Here is a 25,532-nt window from a genome sequence, read left to right on the forward strand (position 1 = left end):
GAAACGCACGTATAACTGTACCTAAACGGCCTTTGAAGTGAGACAGTCTAACAGGATAGGGTCATAACTACTCCCTGAGTAAAAAGAAAGTCAAAACTGTCAGTCTACCGATCCTCAACGACTTGATTCTCCAAACTCTTGCAGCTATGGACAATAAGGGAGGCTCGCGATATCCGCAAATACTTTGACACGGCCCTTGAGAAAGGACAACAGGAAGTAGAGAGCGCAGGCGCGTCCGGGGCTTCCCCACAGTTGGCGTCTGATTGCAGCGTAAAGGAGGAAAGGGGCGGAGCAAAATAGAACCAGCTCAGGTATAGGAGCGCGGGACTCGAGCTCCCAGGCATTCCCACGTAGGCGTAGCCGCTACTGTTAACCACCGCCTTCGAGTACGTGCTCTCGCGGTATTTGTCCTGGCTCTCGCGGGGTTTAGCGTGGCAATCAGAGACCCGGCCGGGGGGCGGGGGTGGCGGTCCGTTAGTGGCGTTGGCCTCCGGCCGCGGTGGCAGCGCTTTCTCCTCTGTCTACTGGGAGGTCTCAGGCTGGAGGCCAACCAGGTGAAGAGCGCGGCTGCATGTGTGTGCGCACTCCATGGGAGCCGGGAGGCCTGAGGTGAGAGGGAGCCGGTCTCGGCCTCCGGCGCTGTCGCGACAGGCCTGCGGGAGGTGACTGAGGCGCGGGCTCCGCCCCAGCCCCCGCCCCAGCCCCCGCCCTGACCGCTTTCCTCTCCATCTCTCCCAGCTTTTGCTGCCGCCTCGGTCGCTATGGGGGCGCAGGACCGGCCGCAATGCCACTTCGACATCGAAATCAACCGGGAGCCGGGTGAGCCGGGCCACTGGGGAGCCCTGCGGGGCCTTGGCTTGCCTTGGGGAAGGGGAGGGGTCTACCTTCATCAACCCTCCCCCAAGCCTTTTTGGGAACTGGTAGGCGCAGTCCGTACTCCCTTTTCTCCTGAGGGAAAATCTGTGGAGAGGAGGGTGGTCCGAATACAAACTAATCGGAGTCCAGGCCTCGTCCTCCCAAACTCCTTGCCCCTGCACCCCTCCTGAGTGTTCCTGCCCTGCCTTAGCGCCAGGAAAAGGGGTGCGATCCTTCTGGACTTTGTCTCTCACAATATCTCTAAGGAGCAAACACTCCCAATTTCGATTTCTGGTATCTTGCTCTGTACTATGAGCTTTGGACTCGTACGTTGTATATTTTCTAATTATTGTGCATCATTAATAGGTTAACTTTGCTTTTATTTTTCCTTAAGTGTCTTTAGCCATAATTCCTTGGTTCATGGGGTAATGACTTAGCACAAGTCTTGGGCTTTAAACCAAAGCATTTAGTATCAACGGACTTGCAATGTGTGTTCTCTTCCATTACTGTTTTCTTTAGGGAATCCAGCCATTCCTTGGTATATTTTTTTGAAAATGAGATATTTTCTTCTCAAGGATAGTTAACTTCATTCTACGTAGCAGAGCGTGCGAGATTCCAAACAGTTTTCTTAGCTTTTTTTTTTTTTTTTTTTACTGTGACAGAAGTTTTAGTTGGAAGCATGTATACAGTCTCTGCAGATCTTGTTCAGCAGATTGTCTACTGTTCTAGACTGAGAATATAGCAATGCATAAAACAAAGGCCTCTCTTCCTTGTAGTTTATATTCTGTTGGAGGAAGACAGACAATAAACCAGAAAAAAAAAAAGTGTCTTGTAATAGGGGTACTGTTTTAATAGATTGGTCAGAAAAGGACATTTTAAGAGGATGACATTTAAGTAGACCTGAAAGAGAAGGTGAGGGTGTGGATATCTCAGAGAAGAACCTTCCTGATAGAGGAACAGATAATATGAAGGCCTTGACGAAAAAGTGTACCTTCTTGTTTGAGGAACAGAAAGTGTAGTAGCCTCCTTGACTTGATGAGAAAGCGTACCTTCTTGTTTGAGGAGTAAAGGAGGCAACTGAGTAGCACAAAATGAGTAAAGGCCAGAGTAAGAACTTTGACTCCGTGAGATAAAATGTTGAAAGGTTTTGAGCAAAGGAATGATGTGATCTTAGAAATTTTTGTTGCATTCTCTCTTCATCTTTTGAACCTTGAGGCTCTTAATCATTATTCTATAGTGAATTTTCGTTTTGAATAAGAAGGCTTATTTTTTTAAGAGTTAAAAATAGCATAGTCCTGGAAAGTAGAGGTCAAACAAAGGTTCTGTAGCCCTGGAAAGTACTCCTTATCTTGTACACATTCATATCCTAGTTTCGCAAATAACTTTTGTCATGAAACATCTCCAGAATGTGTTTGGCAAATGTAAAATGAACTTTGATCACCAATATTATAATACCGTTCCGGTAGAAGTGACTAGAACTCTGGAGAACACTGAACCGTATATAAAACAAGGAATGCTTGCATTGTTCTAGGTTGAACCAGTTGATAACTGGCAATTTCATATGGTTCAGTTTCATATATAATATTGATATTTCTCTAGCACTTTTCAGTATATTATCTAAGTAGTAGGTACTTGTGGAGAAGGCAATGGCACCCCACTCCAGTACTCTTGCCTGGAGTATCCCATGGACGGAGGAGCCTGGTGGGCTGCAGTCCATGGGGTCGCTGAGGGTCGGACACGACTGAGCGACTTCACTTTCACTTTTCACTTTCATGCATTGGAGAAGGAAATGGCAACCCACTCCAGTGTTCTTGCCTGGAGAATCCCAGGGACGCGGGAGCCTGGTAGGCTGCCGTCTATGGGGTCGCACAGGGTCGGACACGACTGAAGCGACTTAGCAGCAGCAGCAGTAGGTACTTGATTTTTACACAGCTTGTAAGAATCTCTTCAGTTGTTTGAAATGAGGTGTCTTGCTTTGTATTATTTAACCTTTAGTATGTATGTCATTGAGTATTTATTCAAGTAATAACTCTTGTCTTCTCGTATAGTTAATAATTCCCTTGATACAAAGTAATATCTTTTATTTACTTTGATAAGTAAAGATCCTTTAATGAGTAGCTATGTTGTCCATATTAATGAGAGATCAATAAGTACTGATAAAAATTGAACAGCACAGTGTGTATTTTCCATTACTATCAATGGAAATTTGTATATTTTATAGCAAACGAGGCTTTTGAATTGTAAAGCCACCAAATGAATGCAAGTATATATTAAAAGAGGAATGTCTTTAAATTACATGAGTATAGTTACAGAACTATTCATGTTGTTACTTCTCTTTGAGTTTTGGTGGTTTGTGGCTTTTAAGCAACTAGCTCATTTAATCTTAAGTTGTCAAACAACATCATCCTTTAATTTAGTATCTGTGGGATCTATAGTAATATCACTTTTATTCCTCATGTGATAATTTGTGCCTGTTGTCTTTCTTTCTGTGGCCAGTTTGGCTAGGAGTTTTACCAATTTTACTGTTATTTCAAAGAACCAGATTTTCATTTCATTGGTGTTTTGTTCTGTTTTCTTTTTTCAGAGGTTCTGTTTATTTTTTCTGACAGGCAGGTCCACCCTTCTTTGATTAAATATTAGTTCTCTCTATGGTTGTTACTGGTTGGTTAAACTGAGTACCTTTCAGGGCAGACATGAAATAGGAATCTACCTTTTCCTTCTTTGGTGCTTCAGAAACTTATTTTGCCCTTTTCAGATGTTGTATCAAGAAGTGGAATATTGGAGCCCAGGGAAACAGGTTTTAGATATCTGGTGCAAACTGATATAAGCCAGTTTAGTCAAAAATGGCTATTAAGTTTTTAGAGCATATCAAGGAGTCACCAATAAGTTAATGGCTGTAGACTGCTTTTGTCACAACCTTGCTACCAGGACACAGTGAAAGCAAGTCACATTTGCCATATGTAGATGTTGACAAGCAAGTATACATACACATAAGTCATAAAACCAGTTCTGTAAGTCTGATGAAGTCATTTTCAGTGCTCCAAGTACTCTTTATGTGGAAGATTTCTGGTCTTGAAAATTGCCATGCGAATCTTTTAGTTTTGTGTACCAGAATCCTCTTAAATCTTGACTAGACCCAGGACCTTTTTGATGAACCCAGCCTGAGATTCTACTCCAAAGGGTGACTCCAGATTTATGTCCTATTAATGGAAGGGTATGGATTATCTCCAAATGTTTTTATTCAGTCTGTATGTTCCAGACATTACCAGTTTGCCAATAAAAACAGATTTTAAGCATTCATTTTACTAATTACTATTTGATTAGAGATAAAGATAGCAAAAGCAGTATTAGAAGTCACCTCTGGAGTACGGCCTTTGATTTATCACTCCCCTTGAGGCTGTGTGTTTCTTAGAGGCCTGAGGTGTAGTTTTAAAATGAGAATGTCTATGTAAGGTATTTTTGAAAAATTATAGTTGTAATATATTACATTATAATAGTATAATGGTGTAGACCTTTTTTTGTTTTCAAACTGGGAAATGCTATCATGAGACCAGAAGTCAAACTCCCAATTTTTTCACTCCCATTTCTGTTAGTATTCAATAGTTTTTCAAAGGCAGCAGTGACACAACAGATTGAATGCAGAAGCAGATAGGAAAATCTATCTTTTATTACATTAGACATGAAATAGGAAATCTCATGAAATGAGATTTGCAAAAATGTAAAAGATGACACTCATTAAGTTTTTTGTTCATATTTCAAAATGTAAAGTATTAAGAAAGAACCCATATTGGGCTTCCCTGGCAGCTCAGTAGTAAAGAGACTGCCTGCTAGTGCAGGAGTCATGGGTTCAACCCCTGGTCTGAGAAGATCCCACCTGCTACAGAACAACTAAGCCAGTGGGCCCAGCTACTGAGCCTGTGCTCTAAGGCCTAGAAACTGTAGCTGCTGAACCCCGTGTGCCCTAGAGCCTGTGCTCCTTGACAAGAGAAGCCGCCGCAGTGAGAAACCCGTACACTGCAACTGGAGGCTTGTCCCCTCTTGCTGCAACTAGAGAAAAACCTGTGTAGCAACAAAGACCCAGCACAGCCAAAATTAAATGCATAAAATTATTTTTTTAAAAACCATATTCAAATGTCTTTATAAAGTCTTCAGTAATTGTTTAGCATATAGAGGGATTCTGAGACCAAAGAGTTTGAGAACTGCTGATAAAGACACATGCTTTCATAGAACTCAAGCATTGGGTTTTATCTGCAATCGTTTTAAACTTTTTGTTTGAATATAATTTCATGTTTATAGGAAGTTGAAAAGTAAAAGCAGTAAAAAGAATGCCAATCTATTCTTTACCTGTTGCTGCTGCTGCTAAGTCGCTTCAGTCGTGTCCGACTCTGTGCGACCCCATAGATGGCAGCCCACCAGGCTCCCCCGTCCCTGGGATTCTCCAGGCAAGAACACTGGAGTGGGTTGCCATTTCCTTCTCCAATGCATGAAAGTGAAAAGTGAAAGAGAAGTCACTCAGTCGTGTCCAACTCTTCACGACCCCATGGACTGCAGCCCACCAGGCTCCTCCGTCCATGGGATTTTCCAGGCAAGAGTACTGGAGTGGGGTGCCATTACCTTCTCCGATTCTTTACCTAGATTCTTTACCTAGATTCACCTATTTACATTTTATACCATTTGCTTTATTAATCTCTCTCTTTCTCTCTAAACGCACAATTTTTTTCTGAATCATTTGAAGATATGTTACCCGCATCATGGCTCTTTACCCCTAAGTACGTGCATGTATTTATTAAGAACAGAAATATTCATTAAAAGAGTCTTAAACATTTTAAAATTTTTTTCAAAGAAAAGAAAGGGGTATTCTCCAACATAACCACAATGCAGTTGTCAACTTCATAAATTTACATGGATACAATACTTTAGTCTACTATCTCTGTATTCTATTTTTGTTCGTTGGCCTAAAAAATCATTTATATCATTCTTTACCCTCCATTTCCATAGCTTTTGTCTTTTATGAGATTGACATTTTAAAAAGATATAGCCCCCTTCTTGAATAGAATGTTACTTATTTTGTATTTGTCAGAGGCTTAAAGTGGTGTTGGAGAAGACTCTTGAGAGTCCCTTGGACTGCAAGGATATCCAACCAGTCCATTCTGAAGGAGATCAGCCCTGGGATTTCTTTGGAAGGAATGATGCTAAAGCTGAAACTCCAGTACTTTGGCCACCTCATGCAAAGAGTTGACTCATTGGAAAAGACTGATACTGGGAGGGATTGGGGGCAGGAGGAGAAGGGGATGACAGAGGATGAGATGGCTGGATGGAATCACTGACTCGATGGACGTGAGTCTGAGTGAACTCTGGGAGTTGGTGATGGACAGGGAGGCCTGGCGTGCTGTGATTGATGGGGTCACAAAGAGTTGGACACGACTGAGCGACTGAACTGAACTGAACTAAAGTTGATTTTCCAAAATGATGACCAAGGTGTTTCTTTAAAAGAATGCTTGACTTTAGAATTTTGTTTATGTGGGCCTCAGAACAATGTCATAAAACCCTGGCAATTTATCAAAATAGGTAAAATGGATGTTTTAGCTTTACTGCTCAAGGTTCACATGAATCAAAGAAACTAAAAATATGTTCTTAGTAAACACTATAGAGTATTTGGAACTGAAACTGAGAAACAAGTTTAAAGTAAAGAGGAAGACAAATGTTTGAGTACTGCTTATGACCTAGGGAAAGCCCTCTGACCTCTTTGTAAATGGAAGTGCTGCTGCTGCTGCTGCTGCTAAGTCGCTTCAGTCGTGTCCGACTCTGTGCGACCCCATAGACGGCAGCCCACCAGGCTCCTCCAACCCTGGAATTCTCCAGGCAAGAACACTGGAGTGGGTTGCCATTTCCTTCTCCAATGCGTGAAAGTGAAAAGTGAAAGTGAAGTCGTGTCTGACTCTTAGCGACCCTATGGATTGCAGCCCACCAGGCTCCTCCGTCCATGGGATTTTCCAGGCAAAAGTACTGGAGTGGGGAAATGAAAGTACTATAGAGTCATTATTGTGGTTCTAAAGTACAGCAAAATTTGCTTGTATTCGAAATTAACCTTTAAACTTTAGATTAATATCCAAAATAACTTATACTTTGAGATAGAGCAGGGCATATGAGACCTGATTTGTACGGGGGCCGGGAGAAATGAATCTCCCATCTCAAGCATGCTCTGGGTCATAAGCTTGTGAATACAATGACTCGATGACTCTGGATGCAGTGGTTTGCTCCATTTAAATGATTTCTCCCTTTTGTATATACTCAGACTAATAAGACAGTGCAGTATTGCTTGCATGGTAAGGTTCTTGAAAAGAGTAATTAAATAATACAACCACGTGTCTTAAAGATCATATTTTTAAAATGAATTTATTCTAATCAATTAAGGAGCACAATTTTTCTTAGCCAGATTACCATTTGTGTTGTGACACAGATAGCAAGGAGGGGAACTACTGTGTGGGAGAAAAGGATGGTGAGCAGCACTGCTGTTTTGAATTATTCTCATCTATTTAATAGTTACTTGAAAGACCACAAGGAGGGTTATGCTAATGACAGTGCTGAGAAAGGTCAGAGTGAGGTGTGATCAGTTGTAGGATTTCCCCAGTGATGTTTAAATGTTATAAGATATTCTTATAACTAAAAGCATGCCTTTATCATTGATACTCCTAAGATAAAAACTATTTTTTACTAGAACCTGAAATTCCCTTGTCCCCAGCTCACATTGTCCCATGGGAACAGTTGTCTTTCTATGTGATTTTTTGATAATGCAGTGTTTCTTTCAGTTTTTTCATGTTATTGCAGAGTTGCCTGTATTTGTAAAGAACCTAGCACAGCATGTGACACACTTGTTTTTTAAGTTGCTTTAATTAGTGCATTTGCGTGAACGTGAGCTTGAGCACTGAGCTCATGTTCAGTTTTAGGGCAAAGGCTTGTTACCATTTCTGTAAGCAAGAAGGTTCTCCTTCACCCCCTTTTCTCCTTATTTTTTTATAAATTGGGCCCAGAGAATCCCAGTAATAACCACAGGCCTGGTTGAAAGGTCGTGAAGGCAAATTCATACGGATTTTTTTTTTTTAATTAAATTTTTTTATTGAAAGATAATTGATTTACAGAATTTTGTTGTTTTCTGTCAAACCTCAACATGAATCAGCTATAGGTATACATATATCCCCTCCCTATATATCCCTTTCCTCTTGAACCTCTCTCCCATCTCCTGCCCCATCCCACCCCTCTAGATTGATACAGAGCCCCTGTTGAGTTTCCTGAGCCATACACCAAATTCCCATAGACTGTCTACTTTACATATGGTAATGTAAATTTCCTTGTTACTCTTTCCATACATCTCACCCTCTCCTCCCCTCTCCCCATGTCCTTAAGTTTATTCTCTATGTCTGTTTCTCCATTGCTGCCCTGTAAATAAATTCTTGAGTACCATTTTTCTAGACTCCATGTATGTGTTAGAATACAATATCTATCTTTCTCTGACTCACTTCACTCTGTATAATAGGTTCTGGGTTCATCCACCTTATCAGAACTGACTCAAACGCATTCCTTTTTATGGCTGAGTAATATTCCATTGTGTATATGTACTACTTCTTTATCCATTCATCTGTCGATGGACATCTAGGTTGCTTCCATGTTCTAGCTATTGTAAATAGTGCTGCAGTGAACAATGAGATACATGTGTCTTTTTCAATTTTGGTTTCCTCAGGGTATATGCCTAAGAGTGGAGCTGGGTCATATGGTGGTTTTATTCCTAGTTTTTATAAGGAATCTCCATACCGTCTTCCTTAGTGGCTGTATCAATTTACATTCCCACCACAGTGCAAGAGCATTCCCTTTTCTCCACACCCTCTCCAGCATTTATTGTTTGTAGACTTCTTGATGATGGCCATTCTGACCGGTGTGAGGTGATATCTCATTGTAGTTTTGATTTGCATTTCTCTAATAATGAGCGATGTTGAGCATCTTTTCATGAGTTTGTTAGCCATCTGTGTGTCATCTTTGGAGAAATGTCTGTTTAAGTCTTTTTCCCACTTTTTGATTGGGTTGTTTTTCTGGTATTGAGTTGTATGAGCTGCTTGTATATTTTGGAAATCAATCCTTTCTTACTTGTTTCATTTGCTATTCTCCCATTCTGAGAGTTGTTACGGGTTTTTATGGGGACTTTGAGAGGAGAAAATTGGCTTCTTAGCACTATCCTTTTCCTTCCTTTTCTCTGCCTCAAATCTCCACGTGAAATATACAAAGATTTTTCTCCTTTTTTGCCTTTAACATAAGATGATTATTCCTTGTCTCTTACCTCTTACTCCTGTTTGAATCCCTGTGCTTTTCAGCTGTTTTTCTACATTTGTTGGTATTCATCTGTCAGTGTTGTTGCAAATGGAATTCTGACAATGGTGGATGAACTACATGTCCAGTATGATTCAGAATTTTTTTTAACAGTTCTGATAGGTACATCATTTACTTTACAGTCTTTAGCAGTGTTCTTAACCTTGTACTGTAGTACTGCACCCAAAACAATTTGGTTTTGTTCATGTTTCTTTCTTTTGCTCTTAACAACACAGTGCCATGGCAGAGACAGAATTTCTGCTCAAACCATTGCCCCATGAGTGTGAAAGGTCAATAGAAATTTTGTTTCTTCATCAGGTTAGAGGGTAGGGTATTCAGTTCAGTTCAGTTCAGTCGCTCAGTCGTGTCCGACTCTTTGTGACCCCATGAATCGCAGCACACCAGGCCTCCCTGTCCATCACCAACTCCCGGAGTCCACTCAGACTTACGTGCATCGAGTCAGTGATGCCATCCAGCCATCTCATCCTCTGTTGTCCCCTTTTCCTCCTGCCCCCAATCCCTCCCAGCATCAGAGTCTTCTCCAGTGAGTCAACTCTTCGCATGAGGTGGCCAAAGTACTGGAGTTTCAGCTTCAGCATCATTCCCTCCAAAGAAATCCCAGAGCTGATCTCCTTCAGAATGGACCGGTTGGATCTCCTTGCAGTCCAAGCGACTCTCAAGAGTCTTCTCCAACACCACAGTTCAAAAGCATCAATTCTTCGGCACTCAGCTTTCTTCACAGTCCAACTCTCACGTCCATACATGACCACAGGAAAAACCATAGCCTTGACTAGATGTACCTTTGTTGGCAAAGTAATGTCTCTGCTTTTCAATATGCTGTCTGGGTTGGTCATAACTTTCCTTCCAAGGAGTGAGCGTCTTTTAATTTCATGGCTGCAGTCACCATCTGCAGTGATTTTGGAGCCCCAGAAAATAAAGTCTGACACTGTTTCCACTGTTTCCCCATCTATTTCCCATGAAATGATGGGACCAGATGCCATGATCTTCGTTTTCTGAATGTTGAGCTTTAAGCCAACATTTTCACTCTCCACTTTTACTTTCATCAAGAGGCTTTTTAGTTCCTCTTCACTTTCTGCCATAAGGGTGGTGTCATCTGCATATCTGAGGTTATTGATACTTCTCCCGGCAATCTTGATTCCAGCTTCTGCTTCTTCCAGCCCAGCATTTCTCATGATGTACTCTGCATATAAGTTAAATAAGTAGGGTGACAATATACAGCCTTGACGTACTCCTACCACTAGAGGGTTCATAATTGTCTGTAAAGGAGAAACTAAAAATATTTGAAATTTTCATCAGTTTTTGTGTGGAGGCATAAGACTTTGGGCGGAAGAACTCTTTATTGAAGTTACTATAGTCCTAGAGAAAAGGTGAAGTTTCAGTTGTTTTGATTATATCTTTTATTCTGAAAAACATCTGTCTTAAAGAGATTCCAAAGACCTATGTATGTTGTAGTTTGCAAAGCTATATGATTTTGAATTTTGACACCCACCTAGCCAGCCATTTCTTAGGGATTTATGAGTGATGGAAATACTCTGATAAGAGTATTAATAAATTATTTTACATAGGATAATAAATTATTTCTATGTAAATACAAAGAATAGTACTTAATATTACTGATATTACATGCATTTCCTAAAATTCTGAAATGTTTTTAGATACATTGCTATCTTCCTTTTTGCTTTCTTAACTTTCTCTTCATTTCTTTAGACATCAAGATCAGCTAGAAGGTTTTGAAACTGCATTAATTTTGACTCCAGCACTCGATTTGACAGTGCTGACACGGGAGTCTCTTCTTACATGATTCCATTCTTCTACTTTTTATCCTTTAAGGTTGTTTCTTACACAGTAACCTTGTTTTGTCCTCGCAGTAACTGACTGACATGCCAGGAATAAAGTAAAATCTTAGTGACACAATATATCAAGGCATTTTGTGTCTACTGGATTATGCCTGATCCAGTTAATTTTGATTTATTCTACAAGTCTTGACTATGTACAAATGTTCATAATGGAAAAGCTTTTATAGAATAAAGGGAAAAGGAACTCCTGGAAAATGGTTGTAATTCAAAATTCCCTTTATTTTATTGACAGGAGGGCAAAGTTGAAACAGTTTTTAAAATAATATGACTTGCCCCTTGTACTCTCATTCACAAGGTGAGTTTTCCAGACATTACAGAATATGTAATGATGTCACTGCTCTGACAGCTGATGGAACAGTTACCTGAGTATTCTTGTTTTGAAAATTTCTGAGTTTTAATTTATAATACAGTAAATATCAAAATTATAACCCACATTTTAAAAGCTTTAGTCATTTTTGAGAGTTTAAAGGAGTCCTGAGATGAACAGATTTGTGAAACACTTCTCTTTTGGCATGAGAGGCATGTTGAGTTCTGTCTGACTCTTTGCAACCCCATGGACTGTAGCCTGTCAGGCTCTTCTGTCATGGGATTCTCCAGGCAAGAATACTGAGAGTGGGTTGCAATTTCCTCCTCCAGGGGATCTTCCCTGACCCAGAGATCGAACCTGAGTTTCCTGCATTGGTAGGCAGATTGTTTATTGCATAATTAAGTCGAATTTGGAGACTTGCTCCTATTGTTTCTTGTTTGTTTGTTGATTAGTTTTTAGGAACCATAACCTATTCTCTTTCTGCCCTCTCAGGGAATTTAATGTGCGTTTTAGTTGTGAGTGACAGTTCAGGGGTTGGCTGTGAACAGTTCTTGCATAAAGGTAAATGTAGAGGACAGAGCTTTCTTCTACTAGTACTAGCCCAGAGTGACTGTCTTATGATGTGCTCTCATCACTGGAGGGGTTTAGGCATAAATCAGACAACTGTTATCGAGAATATCTTTAAAGATTAATAGTTCAGGTAGGAGATATACTAAGAGAGATCTAATAAAATAAGGTCCTGTTAAAGACACTTAAAATCCCACAGTTCTGGACTGAATTCACTTTGGTTGCATGTGAATCCTAATGCTAATAAATATAGTATGGTTCTTATTAATTGGTATTGCCTAGTTAAATTCTTTTCCTGTTGAATCTCTTAAAAAAATTAAAATGAATGATAAAAATGGGCCTCTCAATTTGTTTATTTTCTTTATTTCTCCCATATAAATATGATACATTTAATCAACTTGCTTACCTGTTTTTTCATGTGTTTTATTTCAGTTGGTCGAATTATGTTTCAGCTCTTTTCAGATATATGTCCAAAAACATGCAAAAACTTCCTTTGCCTATGCTCAGGTAAATGAATTATTAGATTATTTCCAATGAGAAGTCCTGGCTTAAAATTTTACCTTCCTTAACAGAATAGCTGTTTTCCTTAAAAAGTAATGGATTGTGAAATGAAAAATAAAAAATATTATTTTCACTGATAAGTCAGGGAAGCATTTCTTAAAGAGAGGAGAAAGAAATGGTCTCAAAAATTTAAAAGGAAGTACCACCATATGTAATGGAATCTTTATGCATTGTAGTTTAAAAAATAATAGCATGTATTCAAAACTGATTTATTTTGATAGAATTTTACAGATTTTAGTACTTTGAATAAATTTAGCCTTCCAGATCTCACAATAAATTTACGATTAGAGGATAGAGAAGCAGAACATAATGATGTTGTTGTTACATGTAATTGGATTTATATTTTTAAACAGTAGATAAAATGGGGAGGAAAGACATTTATAATGTTGCTTATGTCTTAGAGTGTCCTATACCAGGGAGGAATTTGACAAAGAGCTAATTGAATGGTTGTTCCCATGGAAGAATATGTTTGTAGCTAAATTTCATTTCTTTTTTTTTTCCAGGAGAGAAAGGCCTTGGGAAAACAACTGGAAAGAAGTTATGTTATAAAGGTTCTACATTCCATCGTGTGGTTAAAAACTTTATGATTCAGGGTGGGGACTTCAGTGAAGGTAGAGCTAAAAGTTATGCTCTTAATAACTGTATTAATTCCTAAAGCACCTCATTATTTTAATTATAAATATTGTGTCACAGTATGATGTAAATATTAGATGGTCAGTGAATAGTTGTTGGATGAATGAATGTTGTAAGCCAAGAATATATCAGGTCAGATCAGATCAGATCAGTCGCTCAGTCGTGTCCGACTCTGTGACCCCATGAATTGCAGCACACCAGGCCTCCCTGTCCATCACCAACTCCCAGAGTTCACTCAGACTCACGTCCATCGAGTCAGTGATTCCATCCAGCCATCTCATCCTCTGTCGTCCCCTTCTTCTCCTGCCCCCAATCCCTCCCAGCATCAGAGTCTTTTCCAATGAGTCAACTCTTCGCATGAGCGTGGTGGCCAAAGTACTGGAGTTTCAGCTTCAGCATCATTCCTTCCAAAGAAATCCCAGGGCTGATCTCCTTCAGAATGGACCGGTTGGATCTCCTTGCAGTCCAAGTGACTCTCAAGAGTCTTCTCCAACACCACAGTTCAAAAGCATCAATTCTTTGGCGCTCAGCCTTCTTCACAGTCCAACTCTCACATCCATACATGACCACAGGAAAAACCATAGTCTTGACTAGACAAACCTTTATTGGCAAAGTAATGTCTCTGCTTTTGAATATGCTATCTAGGTTGGTCATAACTTCCAAGGAGTAAGCATCTTTTAATTTCATGGCTGCAGTCACCATCTGTAGTGATTTTGGAGCCCAGGAAAATAAAGTCTGACACTGTTTCCACTGTTTCCCCATCTATTTCCCATGAAGTGATGGGACCAGATGCCATGATCTTCATTTTCTGAATGTTGAGCTTTAAGCCAACTTTTTCACTTTTATAAAAAGCAAAATACTAAGAGGTTTTTTGTTTTGTTTTTATGCAGTTTTAATACAGTTATTTGGTGAATACCCTCTAGTGAATGCCAAAGTATTGTTCAATTGGTTTTATTCTTTTAGAGTTTTGCCAGTGTTTGAAATAAATGGGTTCTGGGGATAATTTTTTAAAATAGTTTTTATTATAATGGAATTGGATTTATAGTTTAAAAATGAGGTTGATTGAGGATTATTAGAATTTTTATCATCTACAGGAATTACAAGGTGTTAACTCCTTCAGCAAATTAAAACCATAAAGAGTAATTTATGTATGTTAGTATTTTTTTAGTTTTCATCATTGTTTAACGTAGCTCATTATTTTCAGGTAATGGAAAAGGTGGAGAATCAATTTATGGTGGTTATTTTAAAGGTAAGGCTTAATATTTTATGGTCTTTTGTCTCATTTCTGATATAAAGCAAGTTTGATCATGTACTTTTAATGAGAAGAGGTTTACTTATAGTTCACTTTTTGCATGAAACTAATGCTGCATGAAAATACTTTATTTGCATGAACTTGGGGATAAATTATATTGTAATATATAACTTTTAATTGACAAGATTAATTAAGGCTAACTTTATGGTTAAACATGACTTTCAGCATGGAGGTTAGGCAACTATATACATGAAAACTCCTATCTTCCTGCCTAAAACTGTCAACATATTCTTTTGTTTATAGAGAATGTGGTCTTTTGCAAAATGAAAAGGTAAGAGAACGAAGCTCAGTAACACAAACTCCAACTCTTTTCCCTTGCACCCTTCCTAATAAATTTATGGAGAGTCTGGGTCAGGTTGTGACTGGATTTCTTATATTGCTTGAAGACTTGGAAAACTCTGTGTACTATTTCATCCATGCACCTGTATCTTTTTTTCTTTTTCCAATGGGTTATTATTTCCACGTCAGGGTGAAGAGTCTAGTTTTTTTTTTCTTTTCCCCTCTAAGCCAAACAGTGTCTTTGAATAAAAGTTGGTATTTCTTCCTTTCTCAAAGGTTTGTATGTTTTCTTTTGTATAGTAGAACTATATGATTGTGTTTTATTCCTACAGTAGTATTTGCATAAACCTAACTATTACACTTGCCCCAAAAAGCCTTAGAAAAGTCAGTTGCAGAAATTTATAATGGGATCCAGTATTACTAGGTTTTAATGCCATGATAGCTTCAGTGTTATAATAGTCTTTTATATTTCTTTTGGGGAAAAATGGATTACTACTCTTTTTCAGAAGCCTGTTCCCAAGGTAATCTTTTTTTTGTTTTTGTTTTTTAAGTTTTCTGTGTTTCTGTTTGTTCAAAAGAAAGATTTGTTTGTATCAATGTTAAAAGGAAACTTAAATTAGTTTTCAGGATACTTCTGCTGGAATTAAATCCGTCTCTAAGTGATCTTTATGACAGAGGTTTTCCTTTGAACTAGTAGCAAACAGCTCTTGAGCTGATTCCATTAGCATGTAGCAATTTGAAATTAATACTGTAGGCCACTTTAACATTGTTGTTGCCTGTGGCAGATATTTGTATGTATATCTTAAAATTGAATCTTGCCATTTAAATTTTTGTATTTGCAGGGCTTTCTTCCTTAGATAGTTTTTGATCCTATTGATTAGAATCTACATACTTGATTTAATTAGGCATGTCTCTAAACTTACTGTAATATTTTGGTTAGGGTTGGTTTCATCATCTAGCAACAATTTGATTGAGTAATAAATTTACCATATAGAAATTAAGCACATAAGAGGATTATTAAAGCTCCCATGAATGGTGCATTATGCAGGATGATTGGAAATTTGGAAGAAACGAGCTCTACTATAAAGATTTTTTTTTTTTTAATTTTCTTGGTAGTTTTCCCTGAAAGTTAATAGTTTAAATATCATTTAGCCAAAGTCTGTTGGTACTAAAAGTGACTGTTCTAAGGCTGTTTGTATAAAGTATTAAATATATGTTCTTTTTCTCAAAGCTAAGTAGTAAATAAGTAGTATCTGGGTTTTTTTTTTTTATGCTTTTGTTATTTGGTTAGTTAAAAGAATTTTTTTCGAAATAGTCACGTATCTGTACTGACCAGAAGAGGAATTTCATCCTTTGCTTTCTATTTACTGCTTTGAACATTACACGTTACAAGTGGCTTATAATTGGAGACTGACAAATTTGTGTTTTCTTCAAACAGATGAAAACTTTATTCTCAAACATGACAGAGCGTTCCTTTTGTCAATGGCAAATCGAGGGAAACATACCAATGGTTCCCAGTTTTTCATGTGAGTAGGCATAATTCAGAGATGAGCTTTTCCTAAACAGAGAAGCGCTGTTCATGAGAAAGATGGTATCCTTGATCCAAATTTACTACTAGGTTCTGTCAGCTTGAGTTTTATTATGTTATAGTAACTGGTAAGCTCTTAACAGCCATCTCAGTATTAAAAATATATCCTGGATTTGAAGGATGGTACTTAAAAGGCATAACTTGAAGATGTAAATTATTCTGTTGTCATCTTAAGAAATTGGCTTTGACTCTTAACAAATTTGGGGGCTCAGTTTATCAAATCTGAATTGGAATATAAACTCTTGATGAGCATTTAAAAAATTGTTCATGACTGGAACTGAATGTATCCTTGGCGTGGAAAGCAGTTGGTTTGAGTAAACCATAGTATGGTTGCTTTTCCCTCTTACTGTTGTTCTTTGAGCCAGTTTGAGAGGTGCCATTATTTTCTGACACTGTATAGAGATAAATGATTTGGTGTTAAGCCAACATTTGTAGCAGTCTTAAACTTTGTGAGATCTCTATGCATAATTGAACTAACCCAATATTGCTTTCATTTTCACCAAAAATTTGTGCTGTTATTGCTTAGAAAACTTTAGAATGATAAATTTGTTTTTTAAAAAACAAACACTTTTACATGTACGTGTATACACAACCAAAACCTTAGTTATTTCTCATCTGAAAGACTTTTGGCATACTCTCTGTTATGTTCTTATGTAAAGTTATTCTAAAACCTATTTTTATTATAACTCCATGATATAAAATATGAAAGGTAGTTGCCTAGTATGGAGTTTAATGCTTTTGATTGAAAGTAAATTTCTGCAGTTATCCTATATATATTGGAGAAATATTTTTTCCATACCAGAAAAAAATTTTGTCATCTTTCTGAATGGATGGGTATGAATGGCGCTTCCCTGTATTTAAAGGAGTAAAGTATTCATATAAAATAAATCTCACACTTTATGTTTGTGTGAAAAATAAATTCCAACATGATCTGATAAAGTTCAGATAAGGGGCATTCTGTTCCCAAGAATGTCCTAAAAATGGAAAGCTGACAGAAGATAATAATGCTTGGATTTGTACAGGAAAAAAAGAAGACTTAAAACAGTTATTCCTCTATCTTTTTTGATCCCATAGAGTATTAGTTACTACACTTCTTTACTAGAATATTTTTCTATTCTTAATCTCCTTGAGAGCCAAAAAAAAAAGTAGTGGAAAATATTTTGAAAAACTTAATGTAGGAGCTGTTTACTCTTTGATTAAGGTTTCCCATTTCCATTTTTAAGCTTATCTGAACTGTGAACATGATAAACTAATGATTCATTGGTCAAAAGCTACCATCTGAGGGCTCTAAAGTTTCTTTTAGATTTCCTTTTTTAATCAGTAATTTTAAAATTTGATTTATCGGGTAGTAGTAGCTTCTTCCCATTGTTACATACTTATTAGCTTATTTATAAAATATTAAGAGATAAAACCCATGCATGTATATGCATTGACTAAAATTCAGTATATGAGAGTCTGACTTCAAAAAATTTAGAGTATCTTGTTTTTTTGTTACTTAGTATTTGCTTAAGTCTTTTCTAGAAATGTTTAGCATCAAACAAAATTAAAGCTATGTCTATTTTCTACATGACTTAATTTTACATCGGACTATCTTTTGACAAGGAATGCCAAATGAAAATTGTAACATTTATAAATTAGGATTAAGTTTTAACCTTGTTTTTATAATTAACTGCTTATGGATGGCACTAAGATCACTGTAAACTTGTGATTGAAAGAAACTTTTCTGCTTCTAGTTTGAAATTTACTTTTGGAAATGAGTTTTCAGTTAAAAACAGTCTTGGAAGTAATTAAACATTTTTGCAGTCACAAAATAAAATCCTCTTTTTTTTTTTTTTAAAGAAGCTTTTATGCACGTGCTTTTTTTATGTGGGCTAAAAGTACCAATTCCTCAGGGGTTTCAGGATAAAATAAAACTATTCACTTTTCTAAATAAAATGTTTCCTTGCTTTTATACAAAGAGTAAGTCAAATGGAGACGGTGGCCCATAGAAGTATCTTTGAAAATCTATGTCTTGCAAGCCCAAATCTATTTGGAATTGGAAGTAGTTAAGAAAAAGCATAATGTACAATCTTCAAGTTGTGTAGATGATCACAGACAATTGCTCTAAAAGTTGAGGTTCTGAGGGTTGATGGTCACTGAGCTGTCAGACAGCTTCCCATTGGTGACTTCTAAATTTTATCCTCCTCCCACACTTCTTTGGCACCTTGAGCAGCAGTTCTGCAGTCTGAAAAAGAAAGAGTAGTGTGAGAATGGATCATAAAATGCCAAGAACTGCCTTTATAGTTCCGCTTAATAAGGACATTTAATAAATCCTTGCAAAATGGTATTTGCAGTTCATGTTATAAATCTGTTACCTTGTAATTCCAAGGAGTAAATTTGGTGCAATTAGTGTGGGTACTTTGAGCAAAATGTTTCTCAAGAATTCTTGTGCTTTTTGTAAAAACTATTGCCTTCATTACTTGAAACACTTAAGACCTCTCCTTCCTAAGGCATATACATCATTTTATTAAAATTTTTTGTATATATTGCTTTCTTTGGGTGGAAAAATTATGTGTGTGATAAAAACCAGATTGTCTTTTGTATAAAGCTATTTATAATTTTTGCAGTAATTGCTTATATCTACTACTATATTAGTCATAGTGATTTTGCTTTTAGGGACCTAAATAGAAGAAAACTAATTATTTTTGGAATAGTACTGCTCAAGAAACATGAAAGAAGTAATACATGGCACTATCCCCATGAATCACTGAGGAAGTAATAGTTTGTTCATGCTGAGGTATTTTTGAAGGAATTCAAAGACCTAGGACCATGTTAATGGGGTTCATTTTATTATTATTTATTTTTTAGGCCAAAGACTAGGAAGAGGCTGCAATAAAAGTTATAGGATTATAAAGCCTAGGACTAGAAAAGAATTTAGAGATCCTCTATTCCAGTCTTTCTGTTCTATAGATAATGCTAAATAAGGACGAAAAGACATATACAGTCTAGGTTATAGTGTTTTTCTCATAATCTTGAAGAAATTGATGGCTAAAAAGAGCATGCTGAACACTGTATGCTACATAGGTTTATTGACCGTCTGCTCTGAGTTTATTTATTTATTTAGACTTGTGAGATATTAGTTCCAGGGATTGAACCTCAACAGTAAAAGCACAGAGTCCTAACTTCTGGGCCATCAGGGAATTCCCCTGAATTTATTTTAATTTTAGTCAGCTTTAGATGCATCAACTGTTGCTGGAAAAATAATATGACACACAAGAAAGCATTTTCTTGTCCTTTAGCTGTCAGTAATAACTATCAAGTCTGGCTCTGAAATTCATTGTCTTTCATTCATCAGAAAGATGAAGAAGATACTGCATAACATAAATTAAAGAGATTAGTTAGGTAATTTATAAGTTTGTATTAAGTAACTCTTCTCCTGGGTTAGAGCACTAACCTATCAGGAAACCTTGTATCTAGTCTTACCGTATGCCTTGAGTTAGTTTTGTTTTTCCTTTTCTGTTTGTAAACTGTAGCTCACTTTCAAATATAAATAACATTTTGGTGTGAAAATGCAGACATTAAAGGAAGAAAGTGTTTCTATAGGTTGATCCTAAATTTTTGAGTATATGAAATGATTTATATGCAAATATTGTCTTGCCTAAAAGAAATAGTTGTGGTTGCTTAATTTTCATCAGTCTGAAAGGTAGTTCAAAGCAGCTTTGGTTCATCTTGCCAAAGTCAGCCAGTTTCTTCATTGGCTGCTGTTAGAGCATATTGATGGAGAAGGCAATGGCAACCCACTCTAGTACTCTTGCCTGGAAAATCCCATGGACAAAGGAGCCTGGTAGGCTGCAGTCCATGGGGTCGCAAAGAGTCGGACATGACTGAGCGACTGCACTTTGACTTTCCACTTTCATGCATCGGAGAAGGAAATGGCAACCCACTCCAGTGTTCTTGCCTGGATAACCCCAGGGACGGCAGAGCCTGGTGGGCTGCCATCTGTGGGGTCACACAGAGTCGGACAGAACTAGAGTGACTTAGCAGCAGCAGTAGAGCATATTGGAGTAATGATCACGCTCATCCCCCTTGGCTTAGTCTGTGAAGGCCTCATGTCACACCAGGGAGTGGGAATACCCACAGAACCTTCGAGAACAGGCTTTGTCACTTGCCACTGTTAGCAGTCATGATAATTATAAAAATTTAAGAAAATAGGATAGTCAAAAAGTCGGACTTTGATCTTTAAACAAAAGTTCATCTTGTTTGTTACATCTTGTTATAAATAGGACTGTGGGAGGAAAACATAAATTTTAGGATATCTTCTGTGTCATTTAGGATAGCTACTCACCTGAATGAGAGAAGTGCTGATTGTTTCAGAGTAGCAGAGCAAGAGGAGTTGAGGGGTGGTTCGGTTTCAGGGCTTTACAAAGCTGTATTGATATTTGGGGGTAGAAATGCTTTTTCTTTCCACGTATTCATGAGTTTGTTTGAGAAGAAATGCTACTAAGTATTAATAACCTGAGAAGTTTTTCCTTACTTTTTTAGGAACAGTACCTTCATATGTTAAAGATTTTTCATGAACAGATTTCATGACACTTAACCATAATCCATATTCTCTGGATATCAAATGTCATCCCTGACATCCAGTCTGAATATTACTTAGTGTTTGTGTGACATTTGTGTTAGCAGCATGGACGGAATTCTGTATCTTGTGGTGTTTGGTGTGTATTATGTTAATTTTAGTGCTGAATTTTTTAAAGCTGTTCCATTTTAGTGGCTTCTGGAATGATAGGTAGAGCACTGTACTGTGGGTTCGTTAGTTTCCATTGCCCTTACATGAGCTTTGTTACTCTGTACAATTTGGTGCCTCTTACAGTTTCAGGAGTCGAACGGGAAAATTGCATGTTAAAGGTTGTGACAAATAGATTGTCTTTATTTCCTTCTCTCATACTACTTTACAAATAGAGTCACTTTTTTTCTTAACATTCATTGGAAACACCACATTATTTGAAACATACTCTTTGACAGTCATTCATGTATCAATGCCTTTTAACATTTTTAAATATTTCAAGATTTAGTATGTCCAAAACCCCTGTAAAGAATTTTGTCCACTGTATATAATATGGGTTTTGGTCTGAATAGTAATAGATATGTTTAAATTTTAATTGAGTTAAAATTGATCAGACAGTGTATATTCATTGAACAAAAAATTTTTATAATGGGGAAAATCAGACATTTGAGAGGAAAAGAAAGTACTGTAGCCAACCAAGATTTGACAGCATACATTTTCTTATACTTTCATTTCTCTTGCCTTTTTATCCTTTGAGAAGATTCTTAAAATTCTAGGTATGCTGCCTTATTATTATTATTATTTTCAGTGACTTAACTAAAAAAGTGTGTGTAATGGCAGTGAACAGAAACTACAATCTAAACATTTGCTCATTAACTCATAATGTATAGTAGTCTGATGTGATGTGTAACCAACAAAGGTTTCAAATGTAGAAACATGAAAGGTTCCTTAATTATCTGAAGTGAATTAGTAAAAAGTATTCTCTGGAATTTTGTTTTGAAGTCTCTTAACTCAGTTTTTTCCATTGAGATTTTTGTTTTTGTACCTCTAGTAACTGCTCCTGGGTATTCAGATTTTTATATTTATGTATGTACTCCAGATACATTATTATCTTTTTGAGAAAGATGTTAGTTGACTTAGCCAGTTTCTAGGAATATAAAAGGAAATATAATATTTTGTTTCTAACTATTATTCACACTGTGATGTTACAAATATTAGGGACCTGAGCAGATTCCCACTTCAACCACAGTGCTTTTCTTAAGCATAGTTCATCTCTACATACATATCCTATGTGAAAGAAAATTTAGAGCCCTCCTTTTTAAAAAGCTTTCTTGCTTTGCATAAAACTTGAAAGTATTTAATTTCAAAGTTATATTGATATTAAAACATAGATTCAGTCTTGTCTTAAAAGTGTATTACAATTTATTTCTTGCCATTTTTGTGTAAAATTTACAGAAAGAGTGTTACACCGTGCGCTCCAAAGGTAATGTCTCATTACTCTAAGGCTCTCTCTCTTTCTTTCTTTACCTTTATTTATCTCTTTAATCCTGTTGTTATATGCATTAAGAAAAAAACTTTCTGCTTGATCTGTGGCAGCAGTACATGTAAAATAAGTGTGTTTTATTGTTCATAGTAAATCCTGGGAAGTATAATTTTAATTTCAGTGGCCTGTTACCACCAAGTTCCCACACATCTTGGGGACTGGGGTATATTGTATATAATGGTTTATATCTCATTTCAGTACAGAACTGTTACTTTCTGTATAAGGCCAAAATCTGCTTTGATAATGGTAAAAAAAAAATGTAGTTTCTTTTTTTGCAGTATCAGTCATACTTTTCTGTTTCTAGGATTTATGAGATTTAGATGAACCCTTGTGCATGTATTTTTAAAGCAGATTCAGAGGTGAAGGGAACTGGAAAATCAGTATCTGAGTGACAGTAGAAAATGGAAATGTGAAAATATTGGAAGCTTTTCTAACTTGAAATGTTTTTGTGGTTATTTCTCCTTCAGGTGTGTTTTCATAAGCATGTATAAACTTACATATTTATGATAGCCCCTGGCTTTAAGGTCTTAACTTACTGGGCATATGTTATCACTACATTGGTCCTTACAGCTGTATAGTTTTGAAACATCAATTAAGAATTGGTGGGGTGAGGTCTCGTTGTCTATTTTAGTAGAATTGAAGGGCTTGGACCAAGCATATAATTTTTTTCCCTTGCCCATCAGCCCAATTCCAGTAAGCCTGCTTTACCTTGGAATTTCTGCTGTTAGAATGTGGGCTGAGAATTCCAGAGGGCTTCTTTTTGTTAAGCTACTTCCAGTATTCTTATTATATAGCCTAACCCAATTAGATCATAAGTTTGTATTTCTGCATCCTGAATTGCAGATGCGAGTAATAGACTTAGTTATTCACACCTGTTTAGGCACAGTAGGCCAGTTGAAATTTATCCTTGAAAGAATTGCTCTTGTTTTCATTTGTTTTCCTTGCTAGTGCACTAAAGGTTGAGTTTGTGTTCAGTTCTCACTTGAATTAAAAACAAGACTTGAATCTGTCATAAAGGTTCTATTCTCAAATTGAGTTTCAAGTAGTATTTTGCTGCATCACTGCAGTAAGTTCAAATTTTTAATTACACCATTAGTTCCAAAGATTTGCCCTAAGGTGGTTTTTACAGCACTTCTATTAACCAGGGTGCAAACTGAATTGGATTCTGTATGTTTTAAGAAAATATATAGACTTTTCCTCAATACCAGAATATCTGAGAGTTGTGAGAGAAAGGCCCAAGGAAGAGAAATATATCTAATTAATACATCATTGTTTTTACTGCTACATGTTTGAGACTGAACCTTTACATTATAGAACATTTTTTACCTTTAAAATTGTTATCTCTTTCCATCTTTCATACAGTGGAATCACTGTCTAGCATATGTCCTAATTTTTACTGTCTTTACTGTGCTTGGTAAAGTTGCGTAATTATGGGAAGCACATTTCTGTATTAAAGTTACTGTCAGGATAGTTTTTGGATGCTCCTTTCATGATTTAAGCATCAGTGCCTAACCGTTTGCTACATTTTCTTTTCTTCTGTTTTTATTCATTTTTATGGTTACATTGGCTTCAACTACCACTTCTCAATCTTCTAGGGAAAATTTGAGACTAGTGGTTTTAAAACTCAAGATTCCCTTTAAAATTCTGCCACTTCTTGAGTTGATATTTTAATTTTTTAAAGCTAAACTGTAGTACTGTTACAGAACTAAAAATTCTTAATGTAAATATATGTGTTATATTTCCTGATAGAATAATGCTTTTTAGTATTGAAGGCTAAAATTATGTTTTATTGACTTATATTCCTTAGAATTTCCTTAAAATGATAATAAAAATTGACATTAGAGCTTCTAGTACAAGTGACTGCTTTCACATGGTCTGATAATCCAGTGACGATTCTCTCAAATACTATTTCTCTTTCTTATAAACTAAGATGTTTGTGATAGAGTCTAGTTATCTACTTTTGAATTTTTTTCCACTATATAATTCACATAGTCTGAAGATGTGTGAAAATGCTATGGGAAAACCAGCTTGAGTTCAAAATGCCTTAACCATAATATACCCCCTAGGCTTCCCAAGAGTGGCTGTCTGCCAATTTGTGACTGTAAAGCAAGCAGTTGGATGTTTTTGGGCCATGGAAATGTAAAGTACCTGTAATGTTATCCACGATTACTTACTTTGTGGTCAGAAGTGTTGGCAGATGGAAAATTTTGTTCCCTATTGCGTTTTCTGAGTTGTTTTGAGTGGCAACTTAAGTGAAGCAAGAGGGGCAGGAAGTTCTAAAAACAGCTGTTGAGGCCTACCTCCAGCTACCTGCCTAAAAGATGCAGACTCAGTATGAAAAATAACTAGTAGAAAAACTCACTTAAGTGTGGGGGGGCACTTGTTAAGTGTTGATCACACTTTTCTTTCCATAAGCAAATGGCTAGATGTTTTTTATTCTTGTTTAATTATCTTGATAAGTTTTGAGTTTGTTTTTGTTATTGTCATTGTTTCGGATTTGAGAGTAACTTTAATTTTAATGTATATTTATGCTGTATATTTCAAACCTATTTCACATATATGTATATATATATAGTCTTCATATTGGAGAGAGAAAAATTTGTAATGCATTGTCATCTTGAGGGTTTTTTTAATCAGTAAAATGACTACTATTGCTGTTTTTAAGCTTATTAAGTTTAGGTGTATATCATGTTTAACTTTTTCCCCTTTTTATCTTTACTTCTTTGTTCTCTACATGCTGTGCTTTTAAACCCTTCTGCTCTGTACACCTGAACACCTGGTTTCTGCCATCTTCTTTGTGTTGATATTTGTTGCACAGTACCACAAAACCTGCTCCACACCTGGATGGGTAAGAGTTACATTCTTAATATTTTGGGGAGGTGTGCTGGTGGCCAGTCCAACCAATTAGACCGTAGTGAACCCTCAAGGGGGCACTCTTGACCTCTGGTTTATTCTCTCATAGCCAAGCTCTCCCCTAAGGATCACAGGATGCAGTAGTCTTGAGACCACGGATGGTGTCTCAGTATCAAGTGCAATCTGATTGGTACACTCTCTACTGTAAAATAGTTAAGAATCATTGTTTTAAAAGCAGAAAACTAAGGCCCAG

At 36.9% G+C, this 25,532-nt stretch overlaps 1 protein-coding gene across 6 annotated transcripts in view; it reads left to right on the forward strand.

The window, feature by feature from the left end:
- Positions 1-329: 329 nt before the first annotated feature.
- The window catches only part of NKTR (natural killer cell triggering receptor), a 44,100-nt gene continuing 18,897 nt past the window's right edge, over positions 330-25,532 (forward strand). For 2 of the 6 annotated variants that reach the window (XM_070360626.1, XM_005891078.3), the window contains exons 1-7: positions 434-609; positions 739-819; positions 12,397-12,471; positions 13,029-13,136; positions 14,363-14,407; positions 16,188-16,275; positions 25,245-25,274. In XM_070360626.1, coding sequence (XP_070216727.1) covers positions 762-819; positions 12,397-12,471; positions 13,029-13,136; positions 14,363-14,407; positions 16,188-16,275; positions 25,245-25,274 — 404 coding nt within the window. In that variant the 5' untranslated portion in view covers positions 434-609; positions 739-761. Of the gene's footprint in view, positions 387-433; positions 610-738; positions 820-12,396; positions 12,472-13,028; positions 13,137-14,362; positions 14,408-14,713; positions 14,742-16,187; positions 16,276-22,350; positions 22,367-25,244; positions 25,275-25,532 lie in introns of those variants that run through there. The other 4 variants (XM_070360628.1, XM_070360627.1, XM_070360629.1 and 1 more) reach the window with 4 other exon arrangements.

This window comes from Bos mutus, chromosome 22 (assembly GCF_027580195.1).
Source record: "Bos mutus isolate GX-2022 chromosome 22, NWIPB_WYAK_1.1, whole genome shotgun sequence".
Lineage (NCBI taxonomy): Eukaryota > Metazoa > Chordata > Mammalia > Artiodactyla > Bovidae > Bos > Bos mutus.